The sequence below is a fragment of the Toxotes jaculatrix genome, chromosome 1 (assembly GCF_017976425.1).
Source record: "Toxotes jaculatrix isolate fToxJac2 chromosome 1, fToxJac2.pri, whole genome shotgun sequence".
Taxonomy (NCBI): domain Eukaryota; kingdom Metazoa; phylum Chordata; class Actinopteri; family Toxotidae; genus Toxotes; species Toxotes jaculatrix.
In genome coordinates this window covers 23,056,619-23,070,644 of record NC_054394.1, presented here as the reverse complement: position 1 = coordinate 23,070,644, position 14,026 = coordinate 23,056,619, and the positions used below count along the sequence as shown (strand labels likewise).

At 40.0% G+C, this 14,026-nt stretch overlaps 1 protein-coding gene across 4 annotated transcripts in view; it reads left to right on the top strand.

The window, feature by feature from the left end:
- Positions 1-14,026, top strand: part of LOC121185174 (protein diaphanous homolog 3-like) — a 140,318-nt gene that overhangs the window by 62,635 nt on the left and 63,657 nt on the right. For all 4 annotated transcript variants that reach the window (XM_041043229.1, XM_041043221.1, XM_041043211.1 and 1 more), the window contains 4 exons: positions 2,132-2,233; positions 4,802-5,041; positions 6,816-6,945; positions 13,792-13,916. In XM_041043229.1, coding sequence (XP_040899163.1) covers positions 2,132-2,233; positions 4,802-5,041; positions 6,816-6,945; positions 13,792-13,916 — 597 coding nt within the window. The remainder of the gene's footprint in view (positions 1-2,131; positions 2,234-4,801; positions 5,042-6,815; positions 6,946-13,791; positions 13,917-14,026) is intronic.

Here is a 14,026-nt window from a genome sequence, read left to right as displayed (position 1 = left end):
CTCAAGCTCAGCCAGATCGGATGGGAAGTGTCTGTGAACTGCCATCTTCAGGTCTCTCAGCAGATTTTTCATGGGGTTTATGTCTGGGCTTTGTTCGGGCCACTCAAGGACAGTCAAAAATTTGTCCCAAAGCCACTCCAGCGTTTTCTTGGCTCTATGCTCTGGGTCACTGTCGTACTGAAAGGTGAATTGTTGCCCCAGTCTCAGGTTGTGTGAACTCTGGAGCTTAATTCTGACTAGACTCTCTGTCCCTGCTGCTCACCCCCATAGTGTGATTCTGCCACCACCATGCTTTACCACAGGAATGATATTTGCCAGGTGATGAGCAGTGCCTGGTGTTTGCCAGACGTAGTGTTTGGAGTTCTGCTCAGAAGGTTCAGTTTTGTTTCATCAAACCAGAGAATTTTTTTCCTCATGTTCTCAGAGTCCTTTAAATGCTGTTTAGTAAACTCAAAGACGGCTGTGATATGCCTTTAACTCAAAGTGGCTTGTGTCTTACCACTGTACCGTAAAGGGCTGATAAATGGAGTGCTGCTGTTGAGATGGTCATGAGGTTCTGAGGCTCTTTGAAAGTGACTCCTGGGTTTTTGGTCACCTTCATGACTAAGGCCCTTCTTGCTGGGTCCCTTGTTGTCCACAGTTAAGTGTGTTTTGTGGTACCAATAGGTGTTCTTATTATAAAATGATTAGAAAATACATATTCACCAGAGCACCAAAAGTGAAATAAAAGTTATGGAGGTTTTTAGCCCTGACAGCAAATGCCCTACTACCCTCTGTCTCCAACTTGTCCCTGGGAATAGTCAGCAACAACTGGTCAGTCAGCCATGGGCTACTAAGAGGATTGTATGGATGGAGAAGGTCAACAGTGTAGAATGAGGCAAACAAGCAAGGAAACTTTAAAATCAGTTCCGACGGACACAGGTAACCAGAGCAGGAAGGCAAGAATTCTGAAATACTCCTATTTTCTAGTTTTGTTCAGTACCTTGGTAGCCGCATTTGGGACAAGCTCGACACTGTCAACTGACTTCTAGAGTGGTCTGGTAATTAAAAAGTCTTAAAAGGCTATAATGAAAGGCATGAATAAGAATACTCTAAACATTCTGTGTAGATTTGTCAAGTTAAATATAAATTAGTGTTTAGATGTTACCAAAAATGTAAAATGTTAATGACTCACAATTTGTGCACCAAATATTGACTGATGTATTTAAGGACTTTAAATTGTTTGACTGTGATCGGTCAGCGTGGGTGTGTGTAAGCTGAGCTGAAACAAACAAACAAACTTGAGCACCGGATGTACATTTTAAAGAATTAATTTGATCGATAATTGTTAATTACAACACGCAAATAATTAATAGTCATTAAGGCAAATTCCATTATACTGCATCAATAAAAACTCAAGTAATGTAAGTGGCAATATTTGTTCTGTCTCCAGGCATCAGGAACAGATTTTCAACCCAATTTAAATGCATTGGACCAATATATTTACCACACAGTAGCAGTATTTGTTGAAATGGCAGTTACATTCAGATGAGAGGGTAATGTAATCAATGCAGCTTAAATAATTTAACATTTATTCCTTTTGGCTGACTGAAAAAACCCAATCACAATTTCGCTTTCGGTTGTCTGTATACATACATAGAGCCCTAAGGATATAGTCCTATATTTGATTATAAAATAAATTTTATTGGAACGCACCAAAACACAACAAACAGAACAGCAATAGGTTGAATTTCTATACAAGCACAGAACAAAGAATGGTAGTCCTAGGGCTCATTCTAAATTAAATTGAAAGAAAACACCACATTGCTCAAGCATGGGCTGTGGGCAACTACATGTTTGTAGTTGAAACCCAGATAGAGCCCCCCCCAGAGGGCAAACAGCTTAATTTTGGGCACTTTAAAATCATTACATATTGTAAAAGGTTAAGAAATCAAAATATGAAAATTAGGTGGATATAATGTGGTATCAAGTACAATTAATAAAATTAAATGGGTCATGTATCATGACCATCACCACACACCACAAGCCTTTCCCCCCCCCCCCCTTTTTTTTGGGTTGCTTTCTCTCCTCTATTGTCCTCCATGCTACTTCTCACTCCCTTTCTTCCTCTCTCTCCTCTTCTCCCCTCTAGAACCTTGTAAAGCACCTGCCAGAGCAGGAGCAGCTGAATGCCTTGGCCAAGTATGAAAACGAGTACGCAAATTTGTCAGAGCCTGAGCAGTTTGGGGTTGTGGTGAGTACGCACAATCATACACAAGCATGCACACACAAAACCTCTCCACCAGCTGTTTATAACTGGTGTGAAGGTCTACGGGTATATCAGAAATTATTTTTCTTTGTGTTGTGGTCTTTTTGATGGATGGGTAGAAAACCTTTGGCAATATATTCTTTTATGTATCGGTGAAGATGAAATTCAGTTTACTATGAATAAATTGATTTAATACAGCATAGATAAGCATACACTGTTTTTAAAACTGCTTTATTATTATTTTACTGTTAATGTAATGTAAACTTGTCTTGTATTTGCATCATATAATTCCCTTAATGTCTCTCTTTCTCTTTATACACATGCTCACACACACTCACACACACACACACAAACAGAGCACTTTCATATGAATATCCTAATCTGAGCTTTTTAAAATTCTATCTTTTTAAGCCTTGAGAGGAAAGACAGGACACCTGTGGACTGTTGTGCTAATTTATGCACATTAAAGAGCAGCACTGCTGCCTAATTATGTCTGCATCGTTTTCTTAAAGACTTTTCAAAGGAGGTTTATTTAGAATTATGCATGAGGAGTGTAGCACTTTTTGTGTATTTTGTGTTTCTGCCTAGCAACTAAGTTACAGACAAAACATACAGTAATCTTCTTTTGCCCCATGCACCCACCTGTTTGCAATCACCCATGAAAGAGAGTCTTATCACTGAATGAAAATGCAGTGACTGAGTGCTGGATGGTGGGGTGGGGTATGGTGGGGTGGGGTGGGGAATAAAGCATGCTCAGCTGTTGTGTATAGTTCATCAGAGACACATAGAACAAAGAAGAGCATGCTTATATAATGTTTCACTGCTGTGCCTGCGTGGGCCCAAGGAGGCCTGTGTGCTTTCACCTATCAGAAATGCTCAGGTTCAAAGGGAATTTTTAATTTACCATTGTGCAAACACATGCATTTTATCTTTTCTTTTTTCAATATCCACCACTCTCACTCTTGATTTGAACTTTACCATGTGTGTTGTAGTGTGTAGTAGCAGTGTCTATTCTAGGAAGCAGACCTGATTACATTATAAAAGTCCTTACAGTGCTCTGGACACAATGGTAATGTAGACATTTAAAGTTTCTTTCTGCAGCTACATGAATAAGTTAAATGTTCTCTTTGACAAGGGACAAGAAAGCTCTTGATCTTCCAACAGAGTGTATTCTTAGAGCACATTCTTATGAATTTTGCACCAGTCAACTTCATGCAGTACAGTAGCTTTTATTGCTGTACATCGGTAGTGCTTGATGACTTACTGACTTTATTTCAGTCTCTGAAATCTGAGGAATCATTCTGTTTACCAGCATGTGCATCCTCTGGGCTCAGTGGTAGTCACAGCCCATATGACTGACATGTATTAAACTGAATTAAAGTCACTCATATAGGATTTAAATTGTTGGGATCACGCTGCAGAGACGTTTATTACAAGTTGCCAGAATATTTACTCACATTCATTTATTTTTGCACTATGATGCATAATTGTTAAATTCACTGTTCATATCGATAGCATAAGGGAAATCTGTGGTATATCACCAGCCTACCACCTCACCGAACTCTGCAATATCCAAAGTATATTTTCCATAACCTCCATGACCATTTTTTTGTTTGTTTATGTATTGAAACCGTCCCCTCAAATTGTAACCACTACTGTCAATAGCGCAATTTTGACCACTGCCCATCATAGCCTTCATGGAAACAACAGCTGCACACATTCACTCTGAAGACTGCTTGGTGTATTTGCTTTCTCTCTTCTTCCCCTGATAATTTTTTCCTTGCTACAATATCCTTTTCGTATTATTTTTCCCATCGCTGGGCTGCATTTTAGCATTATGTGTGGTTCTTGTTCACCTTGCCATTTCTTAATTTTGTTCTCCTGCCCTGTTTTCTCTCCCTGCTTGCCTCTCATACAAACACACACACACACACACTCACTCACTCACCGACTGAAATAGTCATTTGATAACATTACAGTAGCTATAATTAAACCCTTGATGGAGGACATCAAACCGCACAGCCAGCTGTTGTGTGAAACAGACAATTGGAACCTGCGCCCTCCCCACCTCCCTACACACATACACAATCACTGTTGTGGCCCGGCCCTGGGCCCAATGCAATATTTTCCAATTTTCTCTAATTGTGTGAGAGTGGTAATCCAAGGCAGCCTATTGTATATTCCACCCCCTCCACTGCCTGCCCTATATGGACACTAACTCCACAATTAACTTACCAGACCTGGGTCCCAAATCAAATCACTGCCAGCATCTATTACTACTGCCTAGCAACACTTTCCAGCATGCTGGTTGCATAAATGTCTTTTAAATTAGATTGGCTGAATGTGAAAGTGTGCCAAAAGTGTGATTGTAGTTATTTTAAGTTTGACTATGTTCTTTGACTTTCTTCTCTCTGTTTGACATACTTTTCCTTACTCTTGCTTTTCTCCTCTTCTGATTTTTTTTTGGGGGGGGGGGGGTTAATTCTGCTTTCCATATTAATCTTTCCTCCATCATGCTTCCTCGTTTCCTCCATCGCTGTTCCCCTCCCCCAGATGAGCAGTGTGAAGCGGCTGCGCCCTCGCCTCAGCCACATCCTCTTCCGGCTGCAGTTCGAGGAGCAGGTAAACAACCTGCGTCCGGATATCCTGGCTGTAAATGCTGCCTGTGATGAGGTCAGGAAGAGCTGCTCCTTCGGCCGCTTGCTGGAGGTGGTGCTGCTGCTGGGGAATTACATGAATGCAGGCTCTCGAAATGCCCAGTCTTACGGCTTCGACCTCAGTTCCCTCTGCAAGGTGAGGGTTAAAATGCTGATCTTCTAATCTAATGTTCACACAGTATGTAGAACTTTGTCCATCCATGAGCAGTGGTTCAACATGAGTGATTGCAATCATTTACAATATGGACACTCTATTGCCATTTTCTGTCGTAAGTACAAGCTCGAGTCCAAAAAAATCAATAATGTTTAGGCTGAGGACAGATTCAGTGTTCAGGATGAACTCGTGTGCAAATATGCCAAATGTTAACCTTTGTGTGTTTATGGTGTATATCTGTGTGTGTGTGTGTTTTGTGCTTTGAGTGCCTGGGTTAACATATATGTGCATATCTACTCTTGTGTGGCTGCATTTTAGGAGTGTTAGCGTTTTTCGTTGCATTCTTTTGTCACCTTGGCTGAGTCCTATCAGTGAACTGATCTAAAGTGGCTGCTGTGATGAGACATTTTGTTTGAAACTATTTCATTTGATTGAACACTATCAGCCCCACAAGACAGTTTTCTTTTTTCCCTCTATCTGCTCACATCTATCAAAGTGGCCAAACCCAGGGAATACTTTATTCTCATTCTCCTGTTCAGAATAGATAACTGAGACTATGGCCAATATCCCTTTGAAAATTCACACACCCTGCAGGACTACCCAAGCTTAGTGTCTATGAGGGAATATCTTTTGTGTTTAGCGCATTGCTAATGCTGCTGTTCCAGCGTATCTGTTTCTTTATCTTTGTGCTCGTATGTTGGGGGACCAAGACGTGAGTCGATGTCAGAGGCAGGATATACAGAGGAAGACATCACCTTCATGCCTGCTCCCAAGTTTGACAACTTAATTCCATGGCACACTCCATGGCACAAGAAAATTGCACCCAGCCCAACTGGAAAAAGCAAAATGTTTACATTGTCAACTATGATTACCATCCATCTAAATTCAGAGAGGGACCTTTTGTGAACGAGCACTTGAAGCTTTTGAAAAAATGGGAAAACAGAAATGAAAAGAGAGATGAGAATGTTTGATTAGAGGAGATAATACAAACATGATTAAACCCAGCGGGGCTGAGTACACTGCTGTCTACCAATAGATCACCTAGAGAGATACACAGCAACGCACAGCAACGCACTCCACAGGAGGGATGTTTGGCAGGGATACTGAGAGACATCTTGGAATTAGACTGTAAGAGAGCGATGATAGAAAATTATCAGAGAAATTGAAAAATTGTTATTTGTTGGGGAGAGAGGTACGGAGTGCAAGAAAGGTCATCACATTGTGAATATCCTTCCACTGCATGAGTATGAGACATGAAATCATCTGTAGCACTGTCAATACTTATTTTTCTGCTATTTATATTGCTACTGAAAGGCTTTACAGTAGGTAAATGTAGGACAATTACACATGCTCCTTTGTCGCAAAACATCCAACTGATATGGTCATAGAACACAAAAACTCCTGTTTATTTCTCCACTGTTGACGAAAGAGCAGTAAGGTGGATTCTACAAATATATGCACAAATAAGAATTGTATATTTTATATGTATTTTATATTTTTTTCTGTTTATTTAGTAATAGAACACTGCCTGTACAACAAATCTATACTTATAAAGTTAGGCTTAGCCTGTGACATTTGAAGTAAATAGGGAGGTCTGAGACACCACTTAGTGCAAATATGCTCTCCCTCTGTCCCTGATCAGAGAGTCTGTTAATACTGTGTTGAGGCTAAACGAGCTGAAATCAAATCCATCTTTTTGCTGTCATTGGCCTTTGTGTGTAACTGTATATTTTTGTGTATATGTATTTTACTACAGCTAAAGGACACAAAGTCAGCTGACCAAAAGACCACATTGCTCCACTTCCTGGCCCAAGTATGTGAGGAGGATTTTCCAGCTGTGATCAAGTTCATTGACGACCTAGAGCATGTCGACCGGGCCAGCAGAGGTAATATACGTTACCCATACGCACAAGCCTCCACACAGATGCAGGTCTTAGGTCTTTAGACCGACACATTTAGTATGATCTGAAAAGAAAACAAAAGGCAGCTGTTCCGCTGCACCAAGGTACTGCACATCATGTATTCTGACTCTTTTTAAGCATGCAAGGATCACTATGCACATTGCTATTTGATAATCTAGCACTATGTCTACCTTCCACTCTCTCTGAGCTGATATCACAGTGTGATTATTGCTGTTGTTTTTGGTTTCCTTCTGGTGTCAACTTAAGTTCTTTAGCTTTCCCAGTGCACAGGGAGTTTCATCCACTCCCCACCAACTGGTCTTACAAATACTTAATTAGTAATCTAATAGTTGGACTGTTCTATCAGCAAACAAAAGGCGTACAAGCACAAAAGTGTTTCTTTTTTTCCTCCATTATTTATCAGCTTTGTGTAACAAACTGTCTGTCAGGAGCTCAAACATGTTATCTTCTGCTGTCTTCTGTTTAGGCAACAGAGGACATGCTATTAAATCTGAAAATTTAATAATAGTTTAGCAATTTAGAAAGAACACTCTGGCCCCTTGTTTGATGATAGCCATTATCAACGTTATCGCCTGACTTAAACAACAGTGATGGTATGGTTAATGGCAGTGGTAGATGATTGGAAAGGTGAGCGTAATGAAAAGATAATGAGCTGTGTTGGTTGTCCAACCATATAAACTACTGGTATCAAGATCTTAATCACATTTTAACATTGCATCATTTCAAATCACTTAAGTTTAACCTCCAAAAAAGGTCCATCAAAACAAACTACTTTTACCAAAAAAAATCTTAGTGGAGAGACCAGGTCCAGGATCACTGTTTGTGTATGTATTTGAATAGAGATCTGGTCATTAAACGATGTGGTTTGGAGAGTTTAATTATTACTCTGCTGTACTTTCAGCTTCACTCTTACCTTTCCACTTTTGTAACTCTCTGTGGATTATTCTGGGATTAGATGCTTGTTGATTCTGTAAATATGCATTATATTTTATCAGTTTGGTGTTTGATCTATGCTACGCTCTGCGCATCAGCCCTGCTGTTTGATAGTGACATTAATCTTCTCCTGTAGCACATCTACAAGAGTTATAGGTTTATTTTTCAAGAGAATACATTAGGTCAATATGCTGTTTAAATGTAGCCCAAGTCTCCATGTTGGTTAAACACAAATTGGCTGTTTTTTTTATAATTAGACGCACAGGCATACACACACCCACACACACACACACATACACATACACACAAACATGCGCACACAGTCTGAGTTCGGCCAGTGTATCTAGACTATGGTAAAGGTCACAGGCAGCAGGGACCGACTGGGTGGTCAGAAGAGACTTGGTCATGTTCTTTGTTTGTATTGCCATAAGCAAGTCTCAGGAGGAAGTGGTGAGCAGTAATCTCTGCATAGTGTTCGTGTGTGTGTATGTGTGGTTGCAACTATGTATGCATGTGCAGTTGTACTGTCACAGCATGTTTCTTGCTGCTCCAAAGAAGATTTTACCCACTACTCCATTCCCAGCAGGAGGGAGTGGAGGAAAGGGTGAGGAGGAGAAAACATAGTGAGGGGTGAAATGTGTGACTTTATTGTTTTGACTCTTCCTTGTAAGGACCCCTCTAGGTTTTGTTGGTGCTTTGATAATCTGTGGATAACGATGCTCCTGTTGAGTGTTTCATCTCTCCCAACTGTGCTGCATGTCCACAAGCCCTTGGCCAAGATTCATAGTTATATCAATGGAAAGCACAATCCTTGAATCTATCCTCGGGCTTTGTCCATGTCCTTACTTTGTGGACCCCAAGCTGAATATATATTTGCATCTATAGAGATGTAGTCCTCTTTCTCTGTCACTGTCTTTCACTGTGTTTTTGTACCATTTAGAGATGCATACACTAAGTGTCTCATGTCTCCGTATGTAGTGTTCAGACACACAAATCCCATTTTGTCTTTGTACACCATGCTCTTGAGTGGCTTCCTTTTCATCAGGTCTGACAGCCATTCGGGAGGCCTGAAGACACACTAAAAGGCTGCATTACATTCATAGACACTCACCAAAGAGCTTACTTGAGCATGAAAACAAGGTTGGGTAGAGGTAGCAGTAATGATTTGCGCTTCTGTTGCAGAAACTGCCGTCTTTTGACTGTGTAACACAGCCTTCGTTTCCCCATTGTCAGTCCCGTCTCTCATGGAAGCAAAACTGCAGCTTAGTTCAGGGTACCTCTGTGTCTGTCTTCTTATTTCTGCATCCCTCTCTTCTTTTCAGCACTACAGTCATTATTTCTCCTGACATGGAGGAACAGTCCTTGTGTTCTGCTTCTCTGTCATTTTCTGTGTGTCTGTCTGGTTGTCTATCTTTCTTGTCTGTCTCTCTGTCTGGTTTTTGGTTTATCAGTCTTGCTCTCTGTCCCCTTTTTATTCTATTTCTATTTCTTTTGTCCCTCATCACAAACACATCCACAACACCCAGCAGGCAGGTTTGAGCAATTAGGATGGTTTGTTGCGTGGCACTTGATGCTAAGTTTATGGTGAAATCAGACAAACATGGAGACATGCAGTATTAATGTGCTCAACCAGACTACTTCAGCTTGTAACTCTTCAAATACAGCCTGTCAGCAGCAGAAACATTGCTTGCTTGAAAAGCTTTGCATAATACTAAATAGACATGTCTGCATTAATTTTATTTTGCAGCAAAGACGGAAAAGCTGTTCTGGTTCAGTTTCTGTTAAAGGCTTGATGCCCTGAGGAGTCATTAAGAAGTAATGCGAGGACTCAACTATATTGAGGTGGTTCTTTAATATGCATCTTAAACTTTGCTTTGTAGTTTTGCCATATACAGTGTGAGTGATGAGACTCGGGTTGAAAGTATGAATGAGCAGTCTACAGTGCAAATACAATGACCTTCATGCTCTCTTTGTATGTAGTAGGTGTTCAGCACATTGAGTGTGTGCGCACTAGGGTTTTTTTTTTTTTTTTGCATCACGACTCTCCAGTTTGCGGCCCGTGGCACCATCAGTCTACTCACACTTGTCTGTCAGGCTTTGGCCTCAGAAGGCACATCAGCTTTTTTTTTCAGTCTCTTAATTTCCATACATCAAAGGATGATCTATAGTGGAGCTCTGTGTGTAGCGGGGCTGTTTGTGAGTGAGTATGCATGGTTGTGTGCTCCACTCAGTCTCATTTATAGCACAGCAGGTTGGCAGAGCAATAAAAGGATGTCAATGGGGGATTTGACCTCTACAAATATTCCAATTATTATTCTGCTAAAACATCCTATATCTGTCTGCAACCCCTCTGGACCACAGAGGCATTCAGGCCCTACTGCTCATTCAAATCATTCACACTTTAACCCACTGAAAGACAAAACAACTGCAGGATGGCAAGAGAGAACAAGGACAAGATGGAAAAACACCATTTTATATTGCAGTTATTTCAAAATTCTTAAGCTGTATATAACATTTGTGTTTGTATTGAGCATAAGCATCTTCTGTTTTGAAACACATTTCAGTTTGTTTAACTAATAATTCCAACTGCTATACTCTCACTCAGTTCTGAACAGTCTCCTGAAGCAAATGCCTCAATATTTGTCACCTGCATGTCTCCTCTTTTTCATATGTCCTTCCATGTGAGGGAGCCTCATCACAAAAGCTTGTAGTTTGGGTTGTGGAGCTAAGGAAAAGAGAAAATCCCAATCTGTTTTGCTCTCTGTCTTACCCGTCCTTGCTCTTTTCTCAGTCAGTGCCTCATCACTAGGCTTTAATCATTTCTATTAACAGACTGCCTGTCTGGCTTCCTTCCACTTCTGCATGCTGCCCACACCTCATTCAGCAGATTTGGGTTGCTTGATTATGCAGACGGCTTTTAGAAAAAAGAGACAAAAACTGAAATGGAAATGATGCAGCAGGTGAAGTGTCAGTTCCTGATTGTTTACTAAAATGATAATTTTATCATACTAATCATTCTGGGTGTGGAGATCACTGAATATTTGGTCAGATATTTATAAATATTTTCTGAGTGTTAAGAGAATCCAAAGAATTTTTGTAAACAGGCCTTTAGCCTTTAAGCTCAGAGGCAGATCAGCATAGAGACCTTATATTTCTGTTTTTCTCCCTCTGAACTGACACACTACTAGAATTTCTACGGAAATTTGTGTTTCCTTTTAGGCAGTAAAGATGCCAGTGACATACTGTATCTGCAGGGAAGCTCTGAAACCATAAAAAATCTCTCCATACAGTCCAACATTTTACTATGCAACTAGTAATAATTACTGTATTTTGATATTTTATGTTTAATTTAATCAATATTTTGGAAAAAGAATATGTACAATAATAACAAAAATAATACAACCCACAGTAATTAACAGCTGAAAAAACAATAAGAGCAAAATGACAGAAGAAAAGGGAAAAAAACCCCAACAAATTTTAACTTCCTCCCCCTGCCTCACAGGGCACCCACGGACTGTAAACCAGAATGATGGTAAGACGGCCAGATCCGCCAGATTTAGCTGCCTACTCCCACAAAACAACACTGGACTCCTTAACTCTGATCACACAAGCAGTGGATAACTCCAAGTAAATTACATCAAGAAACGTGAAAATCCAGTTGCTCACTGAGAGCTTGTCGCGGCTTTTCCACCTCATGGCTACCAATTTCTTGGCCGCAGCATAGCCAGCAAGAATAACATTTTTCTAGAACCCAGGAGCCAACAGCTGAGATAAATTATTCAGGAGTAAATCTGTTACAGATACTGGCATTGTCGTGGACAATATATCTGACAACTGAGAGAAGACCCAAGAATGAGCAACAGGCAGGCATTCCCAGCACTTACGGAGTTAAGTTCTATAAGCATCGTTCAGATGGATATGTTGGTGATCGGGGTTATGAGAGGCCTCTCACGACCATTTGCTGTAGGTACAGTAAATGAGCTTTATATCGGAAAAACAACTTTTAAATAGCTCTGTAATTTTCATCTCATTATTAAAGGCCAGAGTTTATTTTAACAGATACATAAAGCTTTTATTTCAGTGCACAAAAGTTACCCGGTTCTATGTATGTAATGGAATCGACATGACACTTTTTTAACATTTGACAGAGTTGTCAGGATTTATGAGAAGAAAAAAAAATGAAAAAAGGAATATTTGGTGCTGTGTGTTGCTGCATTGCCTAACTGTATACTCTTGACATATATTGACATATATCTTCCTAATTGCTTTCATTGTTCCTGAACTTCTACATGGAAATGTTAACCCCTACTTAAACAGGTCTCTGCTTCTTCTTCTTTTTTTTTTTTTTTTTTTTGGTACTGCTCAGATTGGCAGGGTGATTTCTTACCAAAATAAAAATCAATCTAACAGCCGGTCAGTGCAGAGCAGTTGCTCTGTGAATACAGCTCTGATTGAGACATCAGTGGTCACAATGTACTCTGTGACAAGCTTTTTAAAGGAATGGTGTGCTGTGGCATTTTCAGTGCTTTCGACTGACTGTTAACTATTAGGGTCAGTGCTCACCATGAGAGACAGGGTTTGAGAGCAGAAAAAAGAAGGCAAAAAGAGAAGGAAGATAGATAGAGTAATTGCTAAGAGAGTAAAAATAGGACTTTAAGGACAAAGAAAACATGTCATGAGTAAAAGGAAATGACGTGATAAACATTTATCAGGTACAGATGCAGTACATGTGCTGTAGTGAGTGTTATATGGTGATTTTTTTTCCAGTTACTGTGGTTACTGCAGTGTGTTTGGCGTTCCTCCCAGCCAGCTTAATGCGTGAATTTCTATTTCATCAACGTACATTCACACACTCACCTTTACCTGCACTGAAAAGAACATACTCACACTCCACTAAACTTAAATTTTAAAGAGAAATTGGACGACTTCAGCTAGTGCAGAATTTCAGAATATTTGCAGTTAAGATGTCTCATTGAACGAGTGTGTGTGTGTGCGTGCGTGCGTGTGCAAGTTGGTATGTTTCCACCACTAAATGAGGTTTATGATATAAATGCAGTGAGAAGCTTAGCTGCATCGAAGTCCTCTCTCTCTCTTCTTTTTTTCTCTTTTCAAAAAGCATGTATTAGGATCAAGGGAAATTTGAAACTACTTAAAAATAAGCAGCTTATGCCTTTTTGTCAAGCAGGGTCTAATCAGGGTAATTTAAGCCATATGCTATATTCAGTGACGGGCTTAAAGTGTCAGCCATGACCAACTTAACAGAAAGTTAGGCTCAATGTTCTCCTGCTCTCCCACCTGCATGATCCATGCACCTGTTGAAAAGACTAAAGACAAAGGATGAAGGGTGTAGAAAAATTTTTACTTCAACATCCAACTTTGTACTTTGAGGCTACAGTTTTGAATCTGTTACTCTGTTCAAGTTACTGAGCCACATGCAGGGTAAACATATGAACAAACAAAGCAGGCATTTGATTTTACTACCGTATGTGTCAGTAAGGGCACTGTATTCTTACATGATTTTTATAGTTTATGACATTCACTTCAACATATAAGAGGCAAACATAGAACGTACCTTCACTTGATGTTTATTTTTCCTCGGTCTTTGTTTATTCCCATGGTATTTCTGGCAGAATGTGAACCCATAATAAGCATGCTTTGCAATTGATCTGACTTCTCTCTCCTTTTTTCCTGTTTCTTTTTTTGTGTGTTGTTTTTCTTTGATTCTCTCAGAGCATCAAAATAATAATGCATTTGATTGTACCTGTAATTGAGTAGTCTTCTCCCTGCTTCTTTCTTCACATTTCCACGTGGGTGTGTTTCTGCGTGGTTTTACAAATGTGTGTGCGTCTTTAATATATGTGGGTATGTGTGTGTCAGTGTCTGCAGAGAATCTGGAAAAGAGCCTCAGGCAGATGGAGAGGCAGCTGCTGCAGCTGGAGAGAGACCTGGAGACTTTCTCCTCCCCCGATGACCCCAACGACATGTTCTTCACTAAAATGGCTATATCCTTTTATAAACTTGTGCATTCACTCACCAGTCTAGGGCTTTATTCAATGAGTTTACTGTAATGAATCAAACAGAATATGTTTACATTTGTTACTGTGGTGCTGCA